The sequence below is a fragment of the Nomia melanderi genome, chromosome 1 (genome assembly GCF_051020985.1).
Source record: "Nomia melanderi isolate GNS246 chromosome 1, iyNomMela1, whole genome shotgun sequence".
In the NCBI taxonomy this organism is placed as follows: domain Eukaryota; kingdom Metazoa; phylum Arthropoda; class Insecta; order Hymenoptera; family Halictidae; genus Nomia; species Nomia melanderi.
Window position 1 is genome coordinate 39438118 of NC_134999.1, and position 27769 is coordinate 39465886.

Sequence of the window (27769 nt, forward strand, 5' to 3'; positions counted from 1 at the left end):
GAAAGTTTCACAGTGAAAGGTTCTCTTCGAGTCATATACAAAATATAAAAAATTCGTATCTGTCTGAAAAAAGAGACAAAGATTATAGCTTCTGTTTGCAACGCATCATCCCTTGTGTTTTGTCCATCTTTAGTCGATTTCAGTCGTAGAAAATCCCTTAGTCTCCTCACCAGTCTAAAAATCCACAGTTCCTCGAGCATATTTCCGAATATGTATTCTTTTCTAACAACATTTCGGATCCGTACTTTCTACTTACCTCGGGTAATTCCGGTCTAATGTCGTTTAACGATCTTGCGCTTAAAATCCCTACGCTCAATACATTAGACCACACGCTTTCCAAAGTCGTACGAAAACAGCCACCTAGCAGCCTAATTAAGCAACAACATCTTGCAGCGGTCACATCGTCCGCTGCTGCTACAAGGCGGCAAAGCATCACCGCCGCATCCTCTACGATTATGCGAATTAACGTGAAACTCATGCAGTTCGATAATAAATCTTTCCATTCGATTCAACAAATAAATAATGATTACCCATCGAAATACATGCCTGGCTTATTCCAAACTAAAACAACTGTTTTCACTAGATTTGCATTTTCAGGCTGAGATCGCAATATTTCGTTGAAAATCGCAACAAGGTTCCCGAGAATCCGTTCCTCTCTCAATTTCAGCAATTCTTTCAGAAATTCGATCCCGTTCACAGTATAAATTGCGTCGCAAAACTGAGTAAGAAATCTCTTTTGGTTGTGAATTAGTCTGCAAAGTACAAGTATCGTATACTCCAAAGTTTCAAGGCGGTTCGTGTTCCATTTTGTCGCGAAATTACTCTCCAAGTTTTCTGATTTCGATTTCTTGTTTATATTCCGGGATCCCTTAGACATGAACAGTTTCAGTGCAAAGACGAGGTTCGGTACAACCCAAACGTCTAAATATACTTGCTCGATCTTATCAAGACAGTCCTTCGGCTGATCGTTTGAAACAACAAACGGTAAGGACAAAAGACAAGCTACGTATTTAACGACTCGAAAGCTAGCTCGTGGATTTCTCAACGGTGATACGAATACTGAGACACAGTTTTGTTGAAGTAACGAGTCCATTTCACCGTCCATGATTTCCTCCATGGACTTCTGCAAGAACGCGATCCATTCTTCGTTTTCTATATTACTTTCGACTATTACAGGGTTCCAGTCGGATAAACTGTTGTTTCTTGGTACAGAATCATCTTTCGTTAAATCGTTCTTCGGAACAAGAGACGCGTTACCCGTATCTCTGTCGACTTTTGTAACCCCGTCTTTCACGAAAGGATGTAAGTAAAGGGCCGGCCAGGTTAACCTTCGAGAAGGATCTTTCTGTAGCAATCTCTGTTCGCAAATACATTATCGATGAGTCAATAATGATCGAATAAGACAATTTCAGTTTCTAACGTGCTAATTTACATTTATTACTACCTGTAAGAAACTTTTGCAGATATCGGAAAGGAAATCCGGCCATTTTATTTGTACATCTCTTATTAATCTGATTAAATGTAAAATAGAATTTGTATTAAAAGGTGGAGCACCTGTGACTATTTCAAAGACTATACAGCCGAGGGACCTGAAAGTACATCGATTCGTATCTATGGAACATCAGATTTGATTATCTAAGAAACAAATTCACCATAAATCCACGTTATGATCGTAAGGCTGTTCTTCTATAAGTTCTGGAGCCATATACAATGGTGTACCCTTTATAGAAGTTAAGACCCGTGTTCCTGTTTTCATACTACGAGCAAATCCAAAATCGCATAGCATTGCCTGGCCATTTGGTTTAATAAGTACATTTTGTGGCTTAATGTCCCTGACGATCAGAGATAACCATTTATAGATACTGAAAACTTTTGAGAAATTCTAATATAACTAACCTATGTAATATTCCCTTTGAGTGTAAATAATATAATGCAGACACTAAATCGCAAGTTATCGCCTGTGTTTTTTCAACGGACAGACGTCCATTTTTACTAGTTTTTAATACCTTATGCAAATCTTTAGGTACATATTCTGTCTCTACCCATATCTGAAGAAGAACTTATTTTTACTTTACTTACTATTATGCATCTAAACGCATAATATATTTATTCTAAACTCGTATGTCTACCTCATTTTTACTTTCATAACATCCAAATATTGGTACTATGTTGGGATGTTGTAGCTCACGTTGAATTTCCCATTCGTGACGAAGACTTTTTAATTCGTCATCCGTTCTACCATGCTATATAAACGTTTGTGCATGATACGATCATTAAAATAAAGGCGTATATCGGAAAATACATATAAAAAATTATTGTAACCAGACAACAAAAACTAGAAAAACCAAAACTGTCGATCAACAGACGTTTGTTTACCTTTTGAACCGCTTTAATGGCGACTGTTTCACCGTCAAAGTATCGTTTCGCTTTAAATACTTGTCCGAAAGAACCTTCACCCACCAGTTCATACGTTGTATATGCTCCGAGTGCCATTCTATTTCTGTACAATAGAGATAATAGCTCATTCAGCAAAAAAACATGCGTAAACCTGTTGTAAACAAAATCACACAACTTCGATACAAAAACATAATAGTACTACCTATATACTCAGATTACTGCTCTCATGAGCTGCTCATTCCACGTTAGACTCTCAAACTTCAAATAAACGAGATATTATGTTTTCTTTGTCTGTGATACTGCACATTATAATTATAATTCAAATGTTTTACAGCGAGATAAAACACAGTTTCAACCAGCTCCCTGAGTAGAGGTAGGTAGTGGGGGAACGCGCAGAGTACGGCTCGTATTGGTCAGCTTTCATTTTGTCTCATCTCATTTTCGATACTAATTTGTTATTCGTCAAAATATAGTTACACACAACCAATCAAAACCATAAACAAAATCCCTAGCGAGAGACCCCTCTTGCCCCTGTGCCGTCTCGCTGTTGTCTTTGAAACAACGGACGACATTTACTTTTACTTTAAACAACTGTATTACTTATTGGGTATTTAGTAATTGTAGCTAAGTAAGCGTATATTTTCTGCTAGTAATGCATTGGAAAAACAGTTAATACGAAGAAAGTACAATGTTATGTTACACCGGTTTTTTTATTGTCCCACTTTTATCTTTCATAATCCTTTAGCCCCCCCACCACACTCACTCTCTCTCTCTCTCTCTCTCTCTCTCTCTCTCTCTCTCTCTCTCTTTTTTGCTTTCTTTATACATAGTATATAGAATTGCGAGCTATTGAAACACAACGTTTAGAGTTTAGAGTAACAAATATCATCTGTATATTCAAACATTTGAAATTTGAAAGTTAATAGTGTATAAATGTAATCCTATATTTAGAATTAAGGGAAACTAAGTATCATATTTCAACTGCATTCATTTAGGAATTTCAATAAATTTCGAGTACTTGAATTGACTCGCGTAGCTGCGTGACACGAGTTTTGGGATTTTGGAGATCAAACGATCAAAAGGGATAGTGACAACTCATTTTACGTTCGTTAATCGTTACCTGTAATTGCGTGTACAAATGCATACAACGTTTAACATTTTAAATTAATTCTGCGTAGCTAATCGCCCGTGTGTTCAAGAATTTGAAAGAAAGTTAAACATTCATTTGACAAATTATCTTTACAGCAATAGGGAAGTGAAAGAGGTTATCTGTTTGATCAGATTTCTGTCTCTTGAAACGTAAATATTGTCGCAATGGCTGGTGCAGTGCTATTTGAAAGAGCACAGGCAGTTTCAATGACAAATCGCAGTGAAGGTATTTCTCTTTTAAACGAGATCATCTCCGATCCTAGCATTGGTATCGCTGACGATGATGAAGACAATATTCGAGTAAAAGAACAAGGCATTTTACATCTTGGTGAACTTTACAAGAAAGAAGGCAAAGCAAAGGAATTGGCCGAATTGATTAAAGCTACTAGACCATTTCTTAGTTTAATTAGCAAAGCCAAAGCCGCTAAGCTTGTACGTTCATTAGTAGATTTTTTCTTGGACCTAGAAGCTGGTATTGGAATTGAGGTACCGATATATAGATATTTAACATTAAATTGTATTACAAGTGTCAAATTAACCGGTAACTCGGAACCACTATATTGGTCTATTATAGTGGCTGTGAGTGGCCTACACGTTTTGCTTATGATTTGTTACACAACTTTTCATAATGTATCATTTCCATAGGTTCAATTGTGTAAGGAATGTATAGAATGGGCAAAGGAAGAGCGTCGAACATTTTTAAGACAGTCATTGGAGGCACGTTTGATAGCACTGTACTTTGATACTGGTATGTACAGCGAGGCGTTGCAGTTAGGATCAGCTTTACTCAAGGAACTTAAGAAACTCGACGATAAACAACTATTAGTTGAAGTTCAATTATTAGAAAGTAAAACGTACCATGCTCTAAGTAATTTAGCAAAAGCAAGAGCAGCACTTACCAGTGCTAGGACAACAGCTAATGCAATTTACTGTCCACCCAAAATGCAGGCTGCTCTAGATTTACAATCTGGAATTTTACATGCTGCTGACGAGCGAGACTTCAAAACTGCATATTCTTATTTTTATGAGGCATTTGAAGGGTAAATGATCTTGTTTAACGTGATTTTTCATCATAGAATTTTTCTTGCTTGTGCAGTTTGTCAGTGTATCTATTCTTTGTAGGTACGATAGTGTTGAGAGCCCCAAAGCTTTAACAGCACTGAAATATATGTTATTGTCAAAGATTATGTTACGCACACCCGAGGATGTTCAATCGATTATGTCCGGAAAGTTAGCAGTTAAATATGCAGGCCGGGATTTAGACGCAATGAGAGCAGTTGCAGAAGCAAGTCATCGACGATCGTTAGCAGACTTTCAGACTGCTGTAAAAAAGTATCGCGATGAGTTAGAAGATGATGTGATTGTACGTGCTCATCTTGGTTCTCTGTACGATGCCATGCTTGAACAAAACTTGTGTCGTTTGGTTGAACCTTATTCTCGTGTACAGGTAGATGGGCATCCTATATTAATTCAGATGAACTCCATATAAATAAATTTACTTCAGTTATTAAACTTCCATTAATTTCGTATTTTGTTAAAAAAAATAGGTCAGTCACATCGCTACCTGCATATCATTACCTCTCGCCCAAGTGGAAAAGAAACTCTCTCAAATGATATTGGATAAAAAATTGAGAGGCGTTCTTGATCAAGGCGAAGGTGTTCTAATTGTTTTCGAGGATACTCCGCGTGATAAAACTTACGAACTCGCATTGGATACGATACACAGTATGGGAAAAGTCGTAGACACACTTTATCAAAAAGCGAAAAAACTCACTTAGCCATGTTTAATATATACATTCTTTTAACAGCCCAGATTATTATAATTATTATTACCATCAGCTATCGTTTCGTGTTTTTAACAAATTATTTAAATCGTATATTTCAATATTCATTATATATTACTTAAAATGACGCGTTTCTGCTTTTAAATATGTTTATTTCCTTTATGCTATATGAACTGGAATACCATTTACTTTAAACTCTTAGGCAGTTCAATTGAAAATACTTTTTTTCGTTTACACATACATTATAACATGTATAGCAGATGCCAGTATGTGCATTCATTCTTTTTGCTGTACATGTATGTCTGTATAACTGTAAAATGTCACATGCATTAGTACTTCTTTCAAAGAGCTTTTTTTCTTCCGGAAAAAAAATTGAAAAAATAACACAGTGTTGTGCAAATTATAAAATATAGTACTACTATATAAAATGATATGCTATTCATTTATATATCCCACTCGAGTTATTAAAAAATAAGGTGAACGTGCGCAAATTTTTATCACTATTAATTAAATAACCATTACATTTTGAATTACACATCACCTTTACAAGAGAACCGATCAAGTAGGTGTAATTATTATTTCCTCTTTACAACATTAAATATTGTTGATATGTATCAGTCATATAAATACATATAATCTGTTTTGCCACCTACTTTTATACTAGTTTCTAGATATCTTAATTATTCAAACATCATATTCAAAGATATTTCGTACGTTATTTTACGAATTATGTACATTATTTAAAGTCAAAGAAATGGATACACAAAACTGCATATGATGTTTGTTTGTGTAATTATTATTTTACGTTAAAAAACTGTCCAAAAAGATATTATGTATCTATACTTAAAAATATGATTTATAGTATTCAATGAAAAATAAAACAATCATAATATTATTATAATCGTGTTAATTTTACAGATTCTGATTTGATAGCGTAGTAGGAGCATTCATCACTACTTCCTGTTTGAAGTTGTACGTTACAACAAAGAGGCAGGGTGGTTATATTTTATAAAGTTATTTTGTGTAGAATATATAATGGCAAATACTACGGCACAGAAGGTAAAATATTTTATGTAACGATTTTACTATTCAACACTGAAATCTGTTAAACTGGATAGTTTGCATCATTCGTCAAACAAACTACAAACAAGAATGTTTAGGTTAACACAGGCCGGCATCAATATGTCTAAGAAAATGTTTGCTTTTATTTTTTTTTAACAATATTTAAGAATATTTTCGAAAAACAATCCGTTTCTAATATTAACGGGTATTTCTTATTCAAATAGTTCACTTTGCAAATTATTGAACTCATTTTATAATCATAACTAATACTCACGCAAAACTATACATATAAACGATAGAGACTTGCATTGTTGGTACAGTTTCCTTTTTTAACTATTAAGTACATAGAGTGTACCTGATATTTTATGTTTATCTATTTGTATATGTTTGTCTTACATGTTGCGCTAAACAAGAAACTTTAGAAACAAAATATGTAAATTTGTCATTTAGAATTTGCCATTCAACAATATATAGTTTTATGTATTATATTTGTAAGTCTAACATATACAGATATTATTAAGAATTATATTAAAATACTATATCTTGATTCGATATAATCATTCTATTTAATGTATTTATCCTTCAAGTTTGTCTTACAGGTTCAAGAATACAAAGATTCTCTTAAAACAAAGGTGATTATTTAAAATGTTATTAAATTACAAAGTACTTTTGCTTTAATTGTTCCAAGATATATTATGTGTCAATATACATATATTATATATATATATATATATATATATATATATATTATTATTATTATTATATATATATATACATATATTATTAACATTAATTATTACATATAAATATATATGTATATATATATATATGTTTATGTATATACGTATATATTGTTAAGGCCGAACAACTGCTATTGAAAGGATTTCCTGAGAAGATTGTCAAGTTAAATGAATTATTGGAGACACCTGGATTTTGTAACAGAAAACTGTCGGATGTTCATCAAGATTTAAATGTGCCTATTCCAGATCCAATAATTCTTAATCATTCCGAATATGTACCTTCCGCTAAGAAACCTAAAGCAGACAATAGCATAGACAATACCAGTGGAACTAAAGTAATGGCATTACCAAATGGACCTGTACCATGTAACAAACCTCTGTGCGATCTCATTTGCATAGTTAAACCTCATATTCGACAATTGCTGGAAGATTCTAATTTGGTAAATATACCAAAGAATTAACATTAATTGTTGAAGGCATTTTATCTGTATCACATACCAGTCCAAGTACACGCATACATAAATTTTCAGTTGAAAATGTGGGTTTCCTATTTAATTCCAAAAATAGAAGATGGAAATAATTTTGGAGTATCAATTCAGGAAGATACACTTGCGGAAATACAGTCCGTTGAAAGCGAAGCTGCTGGATTTTTTGATCAAATATCTAGGTAATATTCATGATTATACCTTTAGGAATTGAATTCTTTTAACGCTTTGCTGTTCATATGGTGAAATCATGCTTCCCTTTAATCTTGTAAAAGGAGATCACAAAGTGTTAATGATAAATTGAGTAATGAAACAACAAATTTTATATTTGGCAGGTATTTCATCTCTAGAGGAAAGGTTATCAGTAAGGTTGCCAAGTATCCACACATTAGCGACTATAGAAGAGCAGTCCAGGAGTTAGATGAAAAACAGTATGTGAGTTTGTGGCTGGTTATATGTGAAGTCCGTAATCGTTATTGTTCTCTACATGACTTGGTAATCAAGAATCTGGAGAAAATTAAAAAACCTCGTTCTTCTAATACACAATCCTTGTATTAAACTATACATTATACATATTATTTATACCTGATGTTGTACAGGACGATAACGAAAAAAAAAAAGAAATCAAGGAAAACATTCATGACATGAGAAAACATTATTCACGACCTTTTCACTGGATTGTAGAAATTACTTTATTTTTCTGGTTCTATTTTCTGGGTGTTAGCTCATTTATTCGATCGATACACAAAGTGGCATTTCATGTAAAGATCAATATTTTATTAATTCATCCATGAAAGTGAAATTAAACATTTTCCTCTGTAACAAGAATGTGAATCAACTCTCCATTGACTTAGAACCATTTTAATCCTATCCTTTGTATCATTTCCTTATATCGATTCGTAGTGAGGATTTCAAACAGAATTTAATAAATACAAATGTTATTCAATTTTTGTTGAAAAAAATTTTTCTGCTATCAATTGTTAAGGCAGGGATACACATGCTAATAAAAAAGCATATTAATGGTGACTAGTTTGTATGCTACTGAATAGCATGCTACGTCAAACGTGTACATTTGCTGGAGAAGTAACATATTTTTACTGGCATGCAGCTTAATCGTACACGAGTAACGCATTCACTTTCCCGATATAATTGTATAAATTTTATTGTTTTACAATCTCTCCTCATCGAAACGTTATAAAACTTGGGAATTAAATAATTTTCCTTAGCAAGCAAATCACGTTAACACGTACATATGTAAGAACGTATTTACTATTTGTATGCTGCCGGGAAGCGAACGTATTCAGATTTTCTTTGTTTTATACCGTATTACCAACAGTAATATTTCTCAGTTTTTTTTTTAACAACGAGCACTCTTTTGTTAATTCTTCAAGGTTTATTCTCTTAAAGTGTTATGAAACTTATGTGATCATCTTAGATGTTAAAGTAATAAAATAACTTCTTAGATGCAGGTAAATTGTACATAGGTTGTGCATACAAATTTATATATTTCTTGATCAATTCTATAAAATATAATAAAAAGTACATAATGAAAACCCAACATTGATGGGTGAATAAAATTCATTTGATTCCATAGATGATTCATAATAAACGAATATGAAAATAATAGATTTATAATTGTTCGAATGGCTATTTTATCATTAGCACTAGACTATGTTTCTTCGAAAAGGCCTGGATTCAGGAAACAATGTTTATTAAATCCTACTGATGTTACTATCGAAGTTTGACATTCGTCGTTTATTGTTCTTTGTATTTTTAATCGTTCGTCCACCTGTAGAATATGAATTAGTAGTGAGCGATTTAACTATCGTATAAAGTGACGATCATATAATTCTGCGAAATTGTTTACCATGTTAAATAAGTCCTGAACATGAGTTTTATGCGCATAATTCATAAATACTTCGCATAAAATTTGGAGGAACCAACTTCCAGTTATTTTATCTCGGAAAGCTACATGTTCTGGAAGAGTAGCCTGGGCCACTAATATATCCGCATAATTTCTTATTGTCTCGTTACAATTCATCTTAGAATTGATCATTTCATCCGTCGAATGAAAATTAGATATATCGGTTGTGTGTCGTGGTTCTCTTATCGATTTCTGTACTTTTTTCCCTCTGAAATATAATATCTTGTAGAACACGAATTACAGGAACTTGTAAAAATACTATGGACATAATGTTCCCAGCAATATTAATCATTTGAGTACTATATCAAGCGATTGTGCCAACCACTGCCCTAATATTGAAAAGTATGTAGCAGTATGTTGCTTTAATGGATCCTATTGGCAAGATGTTTAAACCGTGTGTCGATCGTTATGGAAAATGCAGAGACTCGAACGGTTAATGAGCTAATTAAAAGTTTATATAACCATACAGATGTTTTTCAACCTCTTTTCGAAGGATTAACATCGAAGAAAAGCCTATACTTACCTACATAATTGAAAAATGAAGATCTTTGGCTTTCCAGCAAGATGGGGACAAACTTCTGCAATAAAGTAATCCAGAATATCTTTGCACAAAACGTTTTTGTCATTTTGTAGTTCACTCTCATAATTATTATCCACACACTCTATTTCAGTAATCTCGTACTGCGAATTTATGTTACCATGACTACTAACGACGACAAAACATGAATCGACTTTTCGTAAATCTTTGCGTTGAGAGAATTCCCTCATGTTCTCCATAAATTGCTTGAAGAAAATATATCGTTACAGTTAATACTTTTGAATGTTTTCAAAATATGAAAAAAATTGTAAACTATGAAATTATTCACCTTTTTAGTTAAATCGGTGTAAGGAATGACCTGAAATCCCATCTGTTCAAAAAGGTGCTTGACATTCTTTTCGTCAAGAGCTGCCGAATATCTAGGATCTTGAGTGGAATACTTGTAATGAATGTTTGTAACTATTAAAACCAATCCACGAGGTTTACTCCGCATTGGGTATCTTTGAACATTTTCATACACAGGTCCATCTAAAAATTTTGTAGCCTTCCGTACTTTAATTTGTAGAGGTACTTCTGACAACTGCATATGGTAGAAAAAATTGTCTTGTATCCTTTTTAGAGGAAAGCGTGCAATATTTGTTAATATCTTGTAACAAAAAAGTAATTTGTAGTTGCCAATATTTTAAATATTACCCTTCTTTGGTTGACTTAAAAGTTCTCTCTTGAATAGTCTCATTATTTATATCATTATCCTTACTAATAGTTGTTGTATTCAATTCATTCTCTAAAAATGTAACTTTTTTTCCCTCCAAAATGTCAGCTAAACTTTCATGTCCACTTTGTCTTAAACTTTTGACGAAACGATTGAACGCGTACGGTCCTCGTGTTTTAATAGTCAAATATATGTCCTGTGTAGTCGAATTGTCTGCGAGTGTCTCCTAAGAAGAGAAAAAAGTAAAGTTACATATTGTTATTAAATGGTACAGCGACACATCCTTACCTTCCAACGTGGTACGTTTACATCGTCTCTATTAAAAATTTTATTTTCCAATAACTTTGGCCATAACGTGTTTATATTTATTCTAGGTACTAGAATTTCACAGTACATATCTATCACATCTCGATGTTTTTGATTCATGTTGAATATCAGTAAGAAACTGTTGTGCCTTGAAATGTGACAATTGTTCGTATCATTTAACCGTAACACATGGAATTCCGCGATTTAAGCGTGTCTTTTAATTCACGGGATTAAACTATACTTGCATATAGAAAGATCGAAATATGTACTTGTATTATGAATAGTTTTCGATGGGAAGTATGAGCGAATCGATTGTAAAGTTCCATACAAGAAGATGCAATTGTACGGTCAGTAACGATTGTCGTCAGTGTTTCTCGACATTGAAACAAAATGAGTCATTGTATGTTCAACATACGCAGTATGGTTACCATATCGGATGTATGCGTGCATGGATTTGTCGACGTACATGATTATCTCCTACCTCATGTCGACTATTTAGGTGTGAATAAATCTCTAAAAATCATCTAAGACGAATGATTGCTGAGATTGGGGTAGTTTTTTGAGATAGCATCACGGGCAAGGCATGAGAATAGACTGAACCCGTTACAGATTTTCGCGGAGCGATTCGACTGCTTTACCGACCTAGAAGTCCAGGACGGATTACAGCGTCCTCTTTTCTCGAACGGCGGTCAGTCATGGAACTTGATGACCCACTGAACTGCTGTATCGGAAGATGATGACAATTCTGCTGATTCCACGTACGTATCTAAACGATTGTGTTTCGTTGATGGCCTAATGTTGCCTAACGATCGAAATTTACCTCGAACGCTTGGTTGTCAGCGTATTCTCGAAGAATGCGAAAAATTTCTACTCTACAATGTTGTCTATCCAAGCGTTATTACATAAACGAATGATCTGTTTGAAATTGAAAGGTGTCGCCTGCTTTGTATCTTTGCTGTCGAAACAACGTTAAAATTACGCATCGATTCGCGTATAGAATTCATAAGAACCGCAGACTCGATGGTTAGTGCCCTCAAGTAGCGATCAAGGATTGTCGTCTAGACAACCGTATAAGTAGAGATGCCATTTTATCCTTGAGAGCCTCTTGCTCTCCTCATCTGTGTATGTTTCTCTCTGTTATTGCTCGGCGCTTTGTCACTCGTTAATTGTTGCTTCGAATCGCATCTCTGTTCGGAAGAGTGAAAGAAACGAGTAAAACGAGAAATCGAACGCGATCGGGTGTGCACGATCGGAGATGTAAGACCGTGGACATGTACATTGCGGTAAGGAGAAGCGAGCGGCGAAGAGAAATGTGGACATAACGTGGCGGACGTCGCCTAAAAGCTCGCCCAATAGGTCGCATCGTTGTGCTCTCACAACGTCGTCCTTGGAGTTGATTGTCGTAGATCTTATTATCCCCACTTGCTTCAAGGAGGAGTCGACTCACAGCCAGCCAGTACGTATGAACGTGTATACACATACATACACTCCATTCGTGTTCATTCGTGCACGTGTTTGTACGCGCGTGTGTATACCTAGAGGTTAGCCCGACGAAGGGTGAAGTCCCCCTTGTAGCCTCGAGCCAACCTTGTTAGCGCTAATGATGGAATTCGCTGTGAGATGCATAGCGGACCAAGACAAGACTCTCTGCCTTCGAGTTTCCGTTCTTCGATTCCGCAATTGTTCCAACGACAATTATTCCCTGATTATTTTCTCCCGTTTTGATCGAGATCGACCGATGTTCTTCGAATGCTCTTCAAAGTCGGAATATCGGGTACAATACGGACGTACGATATCGACGTTCAATTAGACGACTTTCGTTCCTAGATCTAGCTGCGTGACAAAAATACCAACGAACAGTTAGGGGTCGGCAAGCGTATGTAAGCGAGTACTCGGCTAGAACAGCACGCGAAAGAGGGAAGAGAGGATAAGTGAAAACGGGGGAGAGAGTTTCGCACAGCAACCTCAGCCCCCGTTAACCCTGCAAATCTGTTAGACCGGAAAACGAGATAGGAACGCAGGACGGCAGAATGGCAGAATGTCTAGAAACAAACGACGGCCGATAGGAGTGAACGAGCAGTGAATCACCTAAGCACTTGTTTACCAAGAGAATCAAGAATTCAGGGATTGCCGTTCAGAGTCTCGGAATCCTGCCCCATCGGTTTTCCAGCTCCGTCACGACTCTACACCACCGCCGCTACTTTCTCATTCGTGAGTTCACAGAGTGCGAGAGCGATATCTGTCGCGCCAAAAAGCACACGCGTCTTTCGATGGAGAAGGACGAAACATGGGGGTTAGGGGAATCGAAGGTTGAGAGCTGGTACAGTTGCTATGGTGGTGGTGGTGGTGGTGGTGGTTGCGCCGATGGCACCGATGACAGCGGCGACGGCGACGGCGACGGCGACGGCCACCAGTGGTAGACTTTGGAGAAGGAGAGCCGGAAAAGCAGCACTAGAATCGCTAAATGTAATTCGGTTAAAAGGGTTTTAGCAATACAATGCATATAAACATGAGTGCCCCGCCTCGGCGTTCCTCCGCGTTCCTCCGCGTTCCTCCGCACGCTTTACTCTTGTGCCACCCTACTCTAGGCAGACCTGCTAAACGCCTGCGACTGCCATACCTCTCGATTCGGTTCAACCAAGATTCTCATTGTCTACATTCTCTGAAGTGATCGGATTCTATTAAATGAACGGAAAACACATCCCTATCGTGCGTACGTTTTTCCGAATTCTTTTCAAGTGATCTAAAGCGATAAGTATTCGTGGAATATTCGAATATATATTTTATAAACGTATATATACGTATCTATGCCTCGACTAGTACGAACACACCGATGTATTTCGAAATACGCGTCAACAGACTTTTCGTCGAATCCGGATACGTATACATATTCGCGAAATGTAATTTTTCCTCTTCTTCCTTTGCTCTTTTCCATTTCATCGCTGACGACTGGTTTTCCAAATGGGTGGCTTTCACTGGCTGCAGCCAGTAGAAGCAGTCATCCGCGTAACATCGCGGAATTTGTAACGGGGAATTAGCATATCATAAATACTGATGATCCGGTTTGCGTGCGGGTACACGGTACCAAGGAGGGCGGAAGGGAACAGGAGCTTATGATCACGTCTATATCGAATATCGTTGAATTTTCCTCGGCAGTAAAGACCTGTGAAAATCTCTGGACGATTAAAAACAACTGCTCTTACGTCGTGTCGCAACATACATGTATTTACGCACGCGCATGCATCGCGTTTCCAAACTAAACTAAGGGAAGAAATCGAGTGAAATATTTTCTTCGTTATCCATCATTTATTTTAGGAACTTGTTGCGACATAGTACAACGTGTTTTCTCGCATCGCACTCTCTACATTAATCGTACACGAATAATATTTACAATTATGTCATTTATCATAAATAGGTACATGTTTTCGATCGAAGGTAGATCTAGAGTAACTTCGGAATAAAGCTGCGATCGGAAAGATCATCTTTCGTGCGCGCGCTCTTCGCGTTTCTGTAGTTTTTATACACACGGTTGTGACTGGTCGCACCGATACGTCGCATTTTACGTGTACTGGTACACACACGAGTACACCAGTATAGACCATATTCTTGCGGTACAGAGTAGAAACGTATGATACACGTGCTCGTTCTCGATAACAGTCTACTCGGCAATATTTCGGAATGGTTCGTATTCTGCGGAATACGATCGTACAATTATGGGTTACATTGTTTTGTGGATTGTTCCCTATATTTACACACGAGTGTCGCAAGATCAAACCGGAACGGTATACGTGTAGTTACTTATGAATGTCTACACATTCGAACGATTGAAAATTCGATTTGTTGTCGGAGGTTGTCAGTCTAATCGATCATCACGGCCTCTTACATATCTCCGGTTTTCCTATCCTTCGTTTATCGCTTGATCCTCGATGGATCGCGCAAGCTTACGTTCCTCGAAACGTTCCTTCGAGGAACAGATCGAGTGTATTGCTAAGTATCGAACGCGTATCAAACGCATTACAAATACGAGACAGTCGAGTTTCGCATAACAGTTCTCTCGACTTCTGTTTGCTGTTCAGTTCGATTTTTCCGTTTTACTTTGTTCGCCCTTTTATACTACGTAAGGCCGATAAAGCGGTTCTTGAAGTTCAGTCGTGCTCCTTTGTGTTTCCTGCAACGTTCCTTTAGCATCCTCTTGCGAACTCGGCGAGTTTGTGCCAGGATCGCCTGTGGTGTCCCTCTCGGCGTTCCTCGTATTTCCTCCGTCGTCGACTTTGTTATTCGTACGTGCCTCTTGCTGCGCCTTTTTACTTCTTTTCCACTTCATTCGTCGGTTTTGGAACCAAATTTTCACCTAAATTCAAACAACAATGGATTCGAATCATCATTGAGTGACCAAACGTGCGACTCTAGTATGCATACGTAGAGAAAGAAAGAATTAACGGTGTCAACGGATGAGAGGCGAACACTCGAGAAGAAGGTAAATCATTTGCTTCCTTCGCCTGATCATGATCTTGGAAAACTGGTAATATCAAACCGAAAGCGAGAAGTACGAATATCCTGATATGAGCCCCGATGCGAGTCGTAATACATGGCTATTCGAATCGCTGCCACTAAATACATAAACTCGATGTTTCTTCCCCCTCCCCCAAGACGACGAGAAAGCGATGTAAATCTTTCCAGCGATATATCACATGCTTGAACCGACCCATCTTCCCTTCCGACTCTCTCTCTCGATTACATCTCCACCCTTCGGAAAAAAGGTACGATGCCTCCTTTTCCTCGTGTAATGTATATGCATACAAGAACACCTACCCGCACAGGGAATATCGGCCTGCCGTGATATGGATTATATAATACGTCTACACGGATAAACGTACATACACGCGTATGATTCTAATACAAAAGAAATCAAATATCACTTTGTATTCAATAATTGATTACATACCTACACCCTGTTCCTGCATTTCACATAATTCGACTGACAATCGGAAGAAGATGCAAGGCTACACTTGGCCAGTTGAATGGTAGATATTCAGTATCATATTGTAGATAGGTAACGAGAACATACGGATATATATGGTATTATACGAGCAGATACGCGACATACGGATATTTTTCGACTATTATTCATCAGTGTCGCTTCAAAGTAAGAAAGAAGAATGAAAGAAATGGCAAGCGGCGAAATGAAAGTAATGCGACAGGAACGTTTGAACGTCGGAACGTTGGAACGTTGGACCGGTGGAACGCTCGAACGCTCGAACGCTCGAACGCTCGAACGCTCGAACGCTCGAACGCTCGAACGCTCGAACACTCGAACGTTCGAATGTTCGAACGGTACAAGGATAGAATCCGAGGATAGAATCGGTTAAATATCGAAACAAATCAGGGATTCAGCCTGCCATAACTCAGACTTTCGTCGCTATTTGCCAAGCGATCCGTCAGAATACATAAGCTTCGAAGTTATGTTTAAGTTGTTGAACTACACGAGAGAATCACTGGTTGGCATTTCTGGTTGGTCCGGCTAACAAGGCAAGGAAAGATGTTGCATTTCACTGTCTTCCTTCGCTACATTTTTCTCTATTTTTCTCTATCTTTCTCTATCTTTCTCTATTTGATTTCGCCTCGGTTCCAATATCACCACGGTTTCGAATGGAAACACTCTCTTCAAAGTTTCTTCCTGATTTTCGAAATACGACATTTTCAATCGTTCTCTACGAGAGCTAGTCAGGACTCCGTCGCAGGTGGTTTCTCAACGGCGATATTTTACCTGTGTTTCCGTGAGCATCAGCGAGGTAGCCACTTCAAACCTTTTCGGTCTGCTCAGATACTTGTTCTGTCTAAATTGTTTTTCCAATTCGAGCAACTGTTGCGAGGTGAACGCAGTTCTTGGTCTCCTAGTTTTCCCGAGCAGTGCGTGTTGGGCTGCGCAACCTTCAACCAAGCAAACAAACAGAAAATTAACGCATCGAATACGAATATATTCCGATAAACACATTCATCGGAAATTCTATAATTTCGGTTAGTATAAATACTAATCGGGAAACCAATAAAAATCATTGAATGCTAATGCAATTATCGCAAGTGTAAATCCCTATGGGTAGCGATGGTATGATTTGGGGTTGGGGACGGTTCGGTGTAAAAGGCAAGGGTAGCCGCCCTAACGATTAGTCCTACGGACGACTCTTGGTCCTATTCGAATCCCCTCTTATGATTTTACGAGCGCAAATCGAGGCGAAGTTTAATCTCCGTCGTAATACGATATTTCCACATTATTTTAGCAGTCGTACGATTTTCCGCTTTTCACGTTCATCTTTGTGTTCTCAATTTCTAATCGGTCGCTCGGTGAAATTACCCAATTACGATTAGACCGAGAGTCGAATTTTCTTCGATCAGAGGCTACGATTTCTCGATGAAACGACGCGCGTTTGTCAATGAACATTTCTAGATACACGTCGATCGAAAGTAACGAGAGATTTATCGTGTTTTTCCTTACTGTTGCTTTTAATGCAAACGCCAATTCACCCTCCTCCAACAAAACTGTACCTAGCAAGTGTGTGCGACCGGCTGTCAATGTTTGTACACATGGCAGTGTTTAGTCCCGCGTGCATTCGGATTAATCTCGAAGGTGCGATACCCTTATGTCGCTCGTAATCAGCCGTTTAACCAGACGTTCGTCATCCGGCTGGGGATACACTTTATGGCGTTGGAAAACTGATCGATGCATCGTACTGGTTTACACTGAGACGTTCATCCAAGCGTGTACCTACGCTACGCGTGCGAATGGATCGTAGCAATTGGAACACATCGGCCATTGCGTCCGATTATTACAATATCTTTCATATATTGTTTCTCCAACTCGAGAATCACTGGAACAACGATACGAACAAGGTTACGAATAATTGACAGCCTTCCTTCCGTTTTCACTATTTACCGCACGCATAGCTATTAATCGTTTCTTCAATCAATGGTTTGCCGCCCGCTGCGCACATATGGTCCGTTCGGTAATATCTACCCTGCCATTTCGTAACAATTACCATTCGGACGATTGCCTCTATTTCCTTGAACGGCCCTCTACGATTTACCCTCGGTTGTATCTGTTCTGAAATTTGATGCGCGATTCGGCTCGATCGAAGTCGCGTTCCTTTCAACGCCGTCCGTTACGCCTCCTAATTTAAGCAGTAGGATTTTAGATCCGCTACTATGCGTAGACTGGAAGCTCGATGGATAGCAATCTCCGAGATTCGGCGAACAGCGTTTGCGTTTTCAACGATTGCTTTGTCGATTTTTTCCGATTGAATCGAATCGAATCGAAATGCGCCGGTGATACTTACACGTTACCAACGAGAGAGCGCAAGTTATGACAGATGTCGGTAAACAAGAGGGGCGGCACCATCGAGTGGACAATTACCATTTTCGTACTTCTCTCCATGTAGGGTAAAACTGTGGGGTGAAGCTGTGGGGTGAAACTGTGGGGCGCCGTTAAGGTTAACGTCATTCGCCAACCCACCACACTTTTATCATGATAATTTAATTTATTTGGGGTCCTATTAGCCGCTTCACGCCAGCTCACCCTTAAATCATAACGATCGCCACACCGGTAAACACCAGCTATTATCTACATATTTAACGCGCCTTTTCATCTTGCAGCTCTCATTCGTAATTGCTCCCCCTCTCTACTTTCTCCTTTTCGTTGTTCCATCAAGGATATTCTTCCAATAAGGTACTTGGAGCGTTTCTCTCTTGCAGCTCGGTTCTACGACACAGTCGATTCTTCCATACACATAGGTGCGTACGTACAACATTATATTATACATTCGCTCGCCATTCGTTCGAATAGAATTGTTCGGTAAAAGCGAATTAGCTGAAACCTCCTAGAACCTTCCAGGGATACGAACAATTGCGTATTCAAGTGGTATCAACCACTACGAAACCTCGACTCTCCGATGATTAATATTTGCTCCGAAACGAACGGAGCATAGGAATTGCCGATCTTGAACGATGCGTGTAGAGTATTACGCATCATATTCGGAAGTTTTTATGGTATTCTTATCCCAGAAGGAATTGGAAAATGATATTTCTTTTCTGCCTCGAGTTTCGCTCTGTCGCCCCTCTTTCCATTTCTTCCGATGCGATGTCTAGATTTCCTAGTTTACCATTTTTCTTCTCGTTCTCAAGTTCCATCGATGGGTGTGAGCATAGACGCGATCGTGGGCGCAGATGCGGCGCGGGCGCGTCCGCGCGCGCACTCTCTTTCGAGATCATTCTCCCTCTCCTTGTTTCGCATAGCGACGGAAGCTCCGCCTGTAGCCCCGAGTCCTCGATACGACCCGCCTCCGAATTCTCAACCCCTCGGGTATAGCAGACGAAGGAAGACGCAAAGGGCGAGGGTAACGTTGCTATATAGAATATCCCACCATCTCTCCACACTCTGCTACACTCTACACCTACGATCGTGAGACGTCATCGACTCCTTGTGCCCTACCCCACGGTTACAGATCCATGGCGGTAAGGGTTACGCGATAGGGCGGCGGTGGAGATGGATCCGGAGACGGAGGTGCACCGGGAGGAGAACAGTTGAAAGAACCAGAAGAAGAGAGAGGAGGAGAAGGAGAAGGAGACGAAGAAGACGCGAAAGAAAGGAAGAAAGGGTGGAGGAGCGAGGATAGACCGTGGCGGAAAAAGTTGGCCAACTTTTCTCAGAGATTATTTTCCTTGTCTGAAATGGTTGGATTTAATTTGAAACTCGCCTCGCGAACTCACCACAAATCACGCCATAAACATTCAGAACGTTATCGTTCCATTTTGCCGTGGTACCGCCGCGCCGCGTCGTGCCGCGTCGGCTGGAACCACTTTCTACTTTGTTTTCCTCTCAACGCGATAACAGGACATGGAATTTCGTTGCTTCTCGTTGTCCTCTGCGTAATCGTTTCGATGGGCGATCGCTCTCGATGCGCCAACGTCGAATCAACCACAATTCAACGTGCATTTTCTTAGGTGCATTCGAGATGCCCGGAATCATATTCACACGGCACGCCTATACACGTGGAGCCTTGTAGGTTTTCGTATAATCGGCCTTACTCATCCATATCTACATACGTGTTACCAACAAACCAGAACATAGAGATACCTATAGGATGGCGCATTTGGGCGAACGTGGAGCACGTTACACATCGGGTAACCAAGATCTGTTTGCTTGCGGCCGGCCAAACTAGCTGGTAGCTAATTCAGAAACACCATTACCGCCTATATGCCTATAGATAGGTATGTAGACTGATGCCACCGCTACTGCCACCGTCACCGCTACCGCCATCGACACCACCACCACCGCGCCACCGCCGGTGCCATCGATGTTGCTTTAATCATCCTTTTCGTTACGTTTTCATCCCTTCGCCCTTCTGTCTACCCACTTTACTTCTTCATCTCCACATATACATATACGTAATAATATACGTAGGTATTCCGAAAATATTGCCAAAATTAAAGGCAAATGAATAACAAGTTGGGTTTCACAGGTTCCTCCTACTTGATCTCGGTAGATACATTAACATTGGGTAAATATAAAAAATATAGGTGTCCGATTTAACGTACTTTGCAGAGAAAACTTTACAAACGCATCGTTCAGGTAGATCGAAATGATTTACGTTCTTGGATCGTTTCAGAGATGAGTGAAATTAGCTGGTCTGGCGACGCGTAAGTTCGTGGAGTTTCCATGGTAACTCGCGAACGCTGGTACCAACACTATGGTATCGTTGAGAGAAGGGTAAAGGGGATGAATAGACGGATGAATGACGCACAATTAACTAATTAAATCATCCACCAACCCTTCGCGTGCTTCATCTCTCGGGTATCGTTCCCCTTTGTTGGCAGAACTCCCGCCACCTCGTCGACATCTTCGGCTATTGTTACACCTTTCCGTTTCGTAAAATGTGTGCGGGTAACGTTATGATAAATAAAGAGAGAGGAACGATCAAAAATGGAGTCCTCGAGAAAAATTTCAAAACAAGAGGAGAGAAAAGCATGAAAATTCCCATCATCGATTAACACGCTTTTAGTTCGAAACAATATGTATATGTACAATACATATATACAAGATATATCGACTATCGTAAAAGGTCGCGAAATACACACGGCCACGCTATTGTTCTGCTTAAATTTCGATACCTCAAAGCTCGGCTCGAAATAGATGAAACATGGTGTTGTCGCAACGTTGCCACGAATATAACGCGCGACAAATATTCCGCAAATAAAAGCTCGCATCTCCTACCTTCACCCTACCCCCTGTCAGTTCACGCTGCGGAGTCGTTGAGTCGCGCACTCGCCATTATTTACATAAACGTCGAGAGCGTACGAGGATGCGAAACTAACAGAGAAACAGAGAGAGAAAGGTGGCGAGTTAACGGAGTTGAGGTGCATAGAGAGAGAGAGAGCGAGCGAGAGGTAGGATAGAGGAACATAGCACAGGCAGGACTGAACGGGATGGTACTCCCATACAGCAATTTTTTAACAAGTCGAGTCCGTGTTCCCTGCCGACGCGATAACGGTCGCTTCAGGTGGGGCTGTATGCATTCGTTTTATTTTATTCCACGAGACCGCTTTTTTGTACTCGTTGTTCGTTTTACGCTATCGGGTTTTTGCCTTTTTCGTCGACGTTGGATTGCTCGGCAACTACCAATCAGGATCATCTGACAGAAAGTACCCCGCACTTCACCCCGACCACCGCCTCCCTCCACCGACCCCTCCCCCACCCTACTCTCTCTCTCTCTCTCTCTCTCTCTCTCTCTCTCTCTCTCTCTCTCTCTCTCTCTCTCTCTCCTCTCTCTTCTCTCCTCTCTCCTCTCTCTGCTCTCTCTCTCTTTCTCTGTCTGTCTGTCTGCCTGTCTGTCGTCGGTTTGCCTGTCTCTCCTCTTCTCCACCCACTCTCTGTTTGGTCTCTTTTTCTCTCTTTCCGCATCCACCCTCTACCATATATACACAGGCACATATACTCTACAACGTCCTCTCCTCTCACCCGCTTTCCTTCTCTCGCTCACTTTGTATCTCCGTTCCCCTTTATTCGGATTCGTTCCATCTCGGCAGCCTGGCTTGCTACGTTCACTGACCAATTTGTTCGATAAAAGCTCTCGACTGATTGGCTGGACAACGCGGCCACGGCTCTTTTTTCCAAGCGTGAAATTTACCGTGGTAACCAACTCATTCTTTCCGATCGCGGTTACAAATATTCGTTGGTCAGAGTCAAACTCTCGATACCTCCTTCAACGTTTTGTACCATTTCAACGCGTGCTTCCCCTTCGTTATGTTTGCTTTATCATAGGTGATACACTTTTTTCTCGCGTTTAACCATAGAAACGCAGAAGACACCTTCTTTCTTCGGACACGCGGTTCGGAAATCTTTCCAATTACATCTCGGCTCGTGTACCAAAATATAAACAATGCGCATCTATCGCGTATAATCAACTCTCCTTTCGATAACAGAGCCGAATAGTCGAAATTGAACGTGACGCGCGTTTTCAAGTGTATATTATTCGTAATTACGGCACGCAACGAACAGTGAGCGAGATTAACACCGCAAAATGTCGCTTCAATATTATCGTTTGATGACCGACCTAAAAACTTGAGCAGCCGGTCGATATAGGGCGGTGAAGCGTTACATTAGGCATGTAAACATTCCCTATCTGTCCATCGTTCGAGCAATCTGTCGATCTGCTTCATGTTGTTATCCTGCTATCCTATAAACTATAATAACTCCAATCAAGATAAACTCGATTCATCGTCGTCTCTCGGACACTTTATCGTTCCGCTCTTTAATTTTGCTTCACTTTCGTGACTAATCCCCGCGAGGCAAAGAACAAATCTTACAATACTACTTCGAACCCAACGATACAATGATAACAATGAAGAATGTTTAAGTAGTCGTACCGGCGCGAAAACAGACCTCTCTGTCGCTCTAACGTTTTCCATAACACTATTTTTTATAAGTGTAGTCGTCCCGATCCGTGTAATCGATTCGAGCGACGATTATTTTCGTGGGTGCTTTGACTATTTCGCGAAAGATTCGACAAACGAGTCGGTTCCTCTAAGGACCAGTGACACGACTATTGAAAAATGTTTTCGTTACGATTAAAAGTAAAAGCAAAATGGTAGTAATCGGCATTACGAGTAAGTAAGTAAGGACGCGTGTTCATACGTAGGTATATGGATATATGGTTGAGGAAGTGGAAAAATGGGAGAGAAGGCGAAGTAGGATCGAGCTAGAAGCGGGAGTGAAAAAACAATTGCTATTATCCTACGAGCACCCAGAAATAGGATAGAGGGTGTGACATGGTTGTATACTCTAAATAATAATGTTAATCGTCATCGGCACGACATAGGTAAAGTATTAAATACTTGGGTAGGTGTTTAGGATCGGTACACCTACATATATGATACCGTATACACGGATATGTGCGTGCACACGCAGACGCACAGACGCACAGACGCACAGACACACTATACTCACCGGCTAAATCGGCTGGTAATCTGGGGTATAGCATTCCAGTCCTGGCTAACCACTCGAGTTGAAGTGGATGAATGTGATGCTGTTGAGGATGAGGTCCAGCTGCCTGCGAGTGTCCGATGGTTTGACCTTCTTTGTGGATAGAGTGAAACGCGCTGCCACTCGCAGGATGATAGTACAATCCGCCAGGGTGAATAAGCGGACCACTTGGGTGTAAGAGAAGAGCTTGATTCTGTCGAGTTAGTCCGGTACCGGTGCCGAGTGCACCATAATGCCCAGTCGATAAATTCGAACTAGCAGAAATTCCGTTGCCGGAAGGTTCTTCCGATCCCGGAGAAATCGGAGGACTCGAGATCGGACTGTGACTGGCGTTACTTCCGGAACTGGCGCTCCCCGTCCTCGTTGGGTCGACGTCCACAGAACCATCGTCCTCGACGTTTTCCAACCGATCAACGCGAAATCCCCCGTTAACGGTTGCCGCGTGTTCTCCTCTAAACACCGGTTTGCCGCGTTGAATCGAAGCCTCCGCGGCTGCCGCGTCCATGGATTCTATGCGAATACTGGACAAGCGAATGTCTCGTATAGGTTGTTCGTGAACATCCTGTCGGTCACTCGTGTCGCGAACAAATTCCAATCTGGGAGAAACCGAGCCATGTTGAACGGATCTATCGAACGGATTCAGCAATGTTCCCAAAGACGATGTCCTTTGCTCTTCCGATCCTCCGAGGCGCGTTGCGATTCCACTTGCGGCATTGCCAGTACTTCCGGTGCTTCCGGTGCTTCCGGTGCTTGCAGTGCTCGCCGAAATTCCCAGCGTACAAGACGATTCTCGGTCGTGCCCTCGAACAGAGCTGTTCACCAGGCAATGGCTCATCTCCGGTCCGGAATTTCTCATGGCGAGCACCAATCTTTGATTACGTTCCGATCGATCGAGATCGAGATTCTCTTGCTTTTCTGTCGCTCGACCGAGAAGCGCGTCGATACAGAAGGACGTCTTGCCCAGGGAAACGTTTCGTTTGTCGGTCCCATGAACCGAATATCCTTGCGGGGAAGTTCTGCCCGGCGAGTTCCCCGATCCTCTGAAGCGATTCGCCACTGCCACCGCGGACACCATTTCTTCGGTAAAACACCTGACCGTGGTAGCCTCGCGGTTTTGAAAAAAATTCGACGACTCCTGCTCCTGCTGCTGTTGCTGTTGCTGTTGCTGTTGCTGTTGCTGTTGCTGTTGCTGTTGCTGCTGTTGTTGCTGTTGTTGCTGCTGCTGCTGCTGCTGCTGCTGCTGCTGCTGCTGCTGCTGCGAAACAGGGACGGGGACAGGGACAGGGACGGGAACCGGAACGGGGACGGGAACGGAAACGGAGGATCGTTTCGAATCGTGCTCTTCGCGATACTTCGACATTCGCGATCCGGTTTCACGTTGCAACGGAGAACCGTTTGATACGAACCGCACACGTACCTCTCCCTCTTCCGACGACGTTCCGAGCGTTTCGGTTTTCGCTCCGGCGCAGATGGATCTCGTGTCCTCCGATAGGGGTGAGTTACTCGGCCCGCGACAACTTTCCCGGACACTTTGCGCCTTTGCGTACACTGTTTGCGAATCCTGATTTGTTCCTTGTTGCGGCTGTTGTCTGTGTTCTTGCTCCCGTTGCCGTAGATAGGAATTCTCCAAGGCACCTTGCGCGTCGTAATGCATAGTTCGCGGTCGGCAACCCGAAACGCGTTAAATCGATCGTTAGCGCATGTTTCGCCGCGCGTTACCCTTCTACGAAACACATCAACTGTCTTCGGACTAATCGCGTCACTTGGAATTCGAATAGGGCTCCCGTATCAGTTTGTCTCCCACGACAGGTGAAATTATTTACGGATAAACATGTTCTAGCACACCGATGGTCAGTACGCTACGATCGATGATCGATCGGTGTTGCCGATTCCGTGGTCCATCGACTTCCGTCCGTTTGTTCACCCGCCTGCCCGATCACTCGATTCTTCGGCCACTCGACCGACCGACAAACCGATCGAATGGAAAGCCGAAACGATTTCAATCGAAAACGACGCACAGGTACGAGTTGCGATCGTATAATTTACTTGATACTAAAATGTATTCCAACAGAGAGCCGATATGTTTTCCTGCGACAAATAATCGTGTGTCCGTTTCGATTTCGTGACGATACGAGCGATTAACCCGACGCCGCGCCGCAAAGTGACGTCGCAAGGAACCGCGTGTACGTAACGGGAAAACCGCTCCCCTCTGCTACTGCGTTACCGCGGTCAGTCGATTCTGCCACGCCTATCACGGCGAACCTCGCGATTCTGCCACGCCTACGGCTCCCCTTTGTTCCCCCATTCACCGAATCACGAATCCCAAACCCGCCCGTGCTTCGTCAGAACTGTTCCAAGTCCAGAGTTTCGAATACCGACTCCAGAGTCCAGAGTCCCGATTCTTGATTCTCGATTGCCGATTCCCGATTCCCGATTCCCGATTCCCGATTCCCGATTCCCGATTCCCGATTCCCGATTCCTCGTGGTCGAATCGTCGGGACGCCGAACCGCGAGCCTCAATCTCCGAGCCACGGGCCACGAGAACGAAACTCCAAAACCCGAGCGACGAATTTCCGCAGTGTGAACTTAGGATCCATGTATATACACGTTTACTTATTTAGTCGAAAGATACTTAAATTCGTACATTCCTTCCGCGAGTACCAAGGGCCAAAGGAAGAGCACATTTAGACGATCACGGAGAGAAAAGAAGAGAAGAGAAGAGAAGAGGAGGGGCTGAGATGGATGGGGAAGAATAATCGAACGAGAGAAGAAACGCGTAGGAGGAAAAGGAGAATCGACGCTTCAGGACTGGGATCGCTCGTGGAGCAGGGGACGTCGCGTCGTCCGGTACCGAACAGGGATAGCAGTACTTCCCCCATCAACGACGAGAATCGTCCAATCCTACGACGGGCATGAAACGCGCGCTAAGGAGAACGGATATGCAGTTGGTGCCACGTGACTTCTCGAGAAACTTGAGGAGTGGCGGAATGCACCCACTTTCGTTTCGACGTTGGGCTAATGCGAGGGTAGTTGGCCACCGTCCACGAATAATCAGAATAACCGATGTTGGTCTGCTGACGATACTTTTGTGGTTTCTCCGTCCTCAGTTTTTCTCTGTTCCTGATTCATTAACGCTGATACCACTAACGATACGACCGCATTCTTTTCAGTTTCGGATCCGATCACCGATCCGATTCTCCGTTCTTCTCTTTTTTCATTCGAACCACCCATTTCACCATTTTATCCAATCTCGCGTATTTCGTATATATACCAACACCCGTACCATGCTTTCTCTTTATCATGTTTACTCTTCGCTTTCACCTTCTACAATATTTTACGTTATTAAGCAAGTATTGTACCAGTGTTATCTACGTTACCTTATATTACACGCACGTTTCTCCATAGCTAGTTGCTTCTAGATAACTGTAGCATAATCGTCGAAATACTTTTATTTGTCGACGGAATAGCGGCGATATAGAAGTATCGAATACGTATCTATCGCTTTATCGAGCAGCTAATAGCCGCGTAATAGGCATCACGCCCAGTTTTTGAGTAATCGGTCTGTTATCGGTTGTCGTGCACGATATACGAGTATTATATCAGTTCTACCACACATTTGCTTATCCCACTGATAAACTCTCTTTACTTTTTAAAGTGTCTAGTCGAACATACCGAATTTTTTCAAATATCGTTTCGCGTCGGAAAACAAATTTCTTTTTCTCCTTCTCCTCCTTTTTCTTCTTCTTCTTTTTCGAAGAATCATGCAGAATTCCTTTTATTCGTTACCGAGTTCTACCTGTAGCGCAGACTTGTGTCCTGTGCACCTATTTTAAGGAACCCGCACGGATTGTTCTTCGGCCGGCTTTTCATTCTATAATAATTAAGCAATTCTTGTAATTCTGTATACTCCCGTATTGCTTTGGGAAATGAATGAACCACCACAGGAATGAGTCGAAGGTAACCGGTACAAGTTCGCTGGTCACCGCTTTTTAACCAAATAATACACCGGGGATACCTTATTTACTTAAGGATCGAAGCACGTTCAACGTATTCCCGAAGAAAATATTCAAACTGTTCTCCCAATGCATCTCTTCTACTTTAACCCTTTGCAGCCGAAAGTTTTCTACTGGGAATATTCGA

At 41.0% G+C, this 27769-nt stretch overlaps 5 protein-coding genes across 8 annotated transcripts; 2 read left to right on the forward strand and 3 right to left on the reverse strand.

Annotated features, from left to right (window-relative positions):
• Position 1: 1 nt before the first annotated feature.
• fu (STKc_STK36 domain-containing protein fused) lies at positions 2–2807 on the reverse strand. Of its 2 annotated transcripts, XM_031991760.2 has the most exons (9): positions 2600–2805; positions 2377–2500; positions 2130–2243; positions 1897–2048; positions 1653–1832; positions 1445–1589; positions 547–1357; positions 257–447; positions 2–174 (listed from the first exon to the last, which is right to left on the reverse strand). In XM_031991760.2, exons 2-9 carry the CDS (start codon positions 2491–2493, stop codon positions 130–132), a joined length of 1755 nt encoding a protein of 584 aa, XP_031847620.2. In that variant the 5' UTR covers positions 2494–2500; positions 2600–2805; the 3' UTR covers positions 2–129. The 2 variants fall into 2 exon arrangements, with proteins under 2 accessions (XP_031847620.2, XP_076220600.1); XM_076364485.1 differs by lacking the exons at positions 1897–2048; positions 2130–2243 and having other exon boundaries at positions 2600–2807.
• A 410-nt stretch (positions 2808–3217) lies between these two features.
• On the forward strand, positions 3218–5761 carry Rpn6 (regulatory particle non-ATPase 6). Its single transcript, XM_031991758.2, has 4 exons — positions 3218–4032; positions 4192–4586; positions 4669–4993; positions 5094–5761. The coding sequence occupies exons 1-4, from the start codon at positions 3712–3714 to the stop codon at positions 5322–5324; spliced, it is 1272 nt and encodes a 423-aa protein (XP_031847618.1). The 5' UTR covers positions 3218–3711; the 3' UTR covers positions 5325–5761.
• Positions 5762–6233: 472 nt separating this feature from the next.
• Positions 6234–8277, forward strand: REG (proteasome regulator gamma). Of its 2 annotated transcripts, none has more exons than XM_076374471.1 (5): positions 6234–6389; positions 6992–7024; positions 7252–7572; positions 7663–7799; positions 7953–8277. In XM_076374471.1, exons 1-5 carry the CDS (start codon positions 6366–6368, stop codon positions 8173–8175), a joined length of 738 nt encoding a protein of 245 aa, XP_076230586.1. In that variant the 5' UTR covers positions 6234–6365; the 3' UTR covers positions 8176–8277. The 2 variants fall into 2 exon arrangements, with proteins under 2 accessions (XP_076230586.1, XP_076230582.1); XM_076374467.1 differs by having other exon boundaries at positions 6254–6389; positions 6980–7024.
• Positions 8278–9102: 825 nt separating this feature from the next.
• On the reverse strand, positions 9103–11737 carry Dronc (Death regulator Nedd2-like caspase). 2 transcript variants are annotated; one of them, XM_031991745.2, is made up of 7 exons: positions 11579–11737; positions 11080–11245; positions 10773–11017; positions 10408–10690; positions 10065–10324; positions 9485–9749; positions 9103–9406 (listed from the first exon to the last, which is right to left on the reverse strand). In XM_031991745.2, exons 1-7 carry the CDS (start codon positions 11581–11583, stop codon positions 9287–9289), a joined length of 1344 nt encoding a protein of 447 aa, XP_031847605.1. In that variant the 5' UTR covers positions 11584–11737; the 3' UTR covers positions 9103–9286. The 2 variants fall into 2 exon arrangements, with proteins under 2 accessions (XP_031847605.1, XP_031847607.1); XM_031991747.2 differs by having other exon boundaries at positions 11367–11733.
• A 2713-nt stretch (positions 11738–14450) lies between these two features.
• Positions 14451–25775, reverse strand: exex (motor neuron and pancreas homeobox extra-extra). Its single transcript, XM_076374291.1, has 4 exons — positions 24942–25775; positions 23594–24782; positions 16865–17028; positions 14451–15448 (listed from the first exon to the last, which is right to left on the reverse strand). The coding sequence occupies exons 1-4, from the start codon at positions 25281–25283 to the stop codon at positions 15206–15208; spliced, it is 1938 nt and encodes a 645-aa protein (XP_076230406.1). The 5' UTR covers positions 25284–25775; the 3' UTR covers positions 14451–15205.
• Positions 25776–27769: the final 1994 nt, after the last annotated feature.

What these genes read in the sequence shown, in the direction of transcription:
- fu (XM_031991760.2), bottom strand. Translation starts at nt 2,493, where the DNA reads ATGGCACTCGGAGCATATACAACGTATGAACTGGTGGGTGAAGGTTCT. An exon ending in GTTATGAAAGTAAAAATGAG is followed by an intron (nt 2,049 to 2,129) that starts GTAGACATACGA and finishes GTTCTTCTTCAG; the next exon opens with ATATGGGTAGAGACAGAATA. An exon ending in TCTGCAAAAGTTTCTTACAG is followed by an intron (nt 1,358 to 1,444) that starts GTAGTAATAAAT and finishes ATTTGCGAACAG; the next exon opens with AGATTGCTACAGAAAGATCC.
- Rpn6 (XM_031991758.2), top strand. Translation starts at nt 3,712, where the DNA reads ATGGCTGGTGCAGTGCTATTTGAAAGAGCACAGGCAGTTTCAATGACA. An exon ending in AAGCTGGTATTGGAATTGAG is followed by an intron (nt 4,033 to 4,191) that starts GTACCGATATAT and finishes TCATTTCCATAG; the next exon opens with GTTCAATTGTGTAAGGAATG. An exon ending in TTTTATGAGGCATTTGAAGG is followed by an intron (nt 4,587 to 4,668) that starts GTAAATGATCTT and finishes TATTCTTTGTAG; the next exon opens with GTACGATAGTGTTGAGAGCC.
- REG (XM_076374467.1), top strand. Translation starts at nt 6,366, where the DNA reads ATGGCAAATACTACGGCACAGAAG. An exon ending in CAAATACTACGGCACAGAAG is followed by an intron (nt 6,390 to 6,979) that starts GTAAAATATTTT and finishes TTATCCTTCAAG; the next exon opens with TTTGTCTTACAGGTTCAAGA. An exon ending in TGCTGGAAGATTCTAATTTG is followed by an intron (nt 7,573 to 7,662) that starts GTAAATATACCA and finishes ATAAATTTTCAG; the next exon opens with TTGAAAATGTGGGTTTCCTA.
- Dronc (XM_031991745.2), bottom strand. An exon ending in TAAACGTACCACGTTGGAAG is followed by an intron (nt 11,018 to 11,079) that starts GTAAGGATGTGT and finishes TTCTCTTCTTAG; the next exon opens with GAGACACTCGCAGACAATTC. An exon ending in TTCAGGACTTATTTAACATG is followed by an intron (nt 9,407 to 9,484) that starts GTAAACAATTTC and finishes CATATTCTACAG; the next exon opens with GTGGACGAACGATTAAAAAT.
- exex (XM_076374291.1), bottom strand. Translation starts at nt 25,283, where the DNA reads ATGCATTACGACGCGCAAGGTGCCTTGGAGAATTCCTATCTACGGCAA. An exon ending in CGAAACGATCCTCCGTTTCC is followed by an intron (nt 24,783 to 24,941) that starts GTTCCCGTCCCC and finishes CAACAGCAACAG; the next exon opens with CAACAGCAGCAGGAGCAGGA. An exon ending in ATTACCAGCCGATTTAGCCG is followed by an intron (nt 17,029 to 23,593) that starts GTGAGTATAGTG and finishes GCTTGGTTGAAG; the next exon opens with GTTGCGCAGCCCAACACGCA.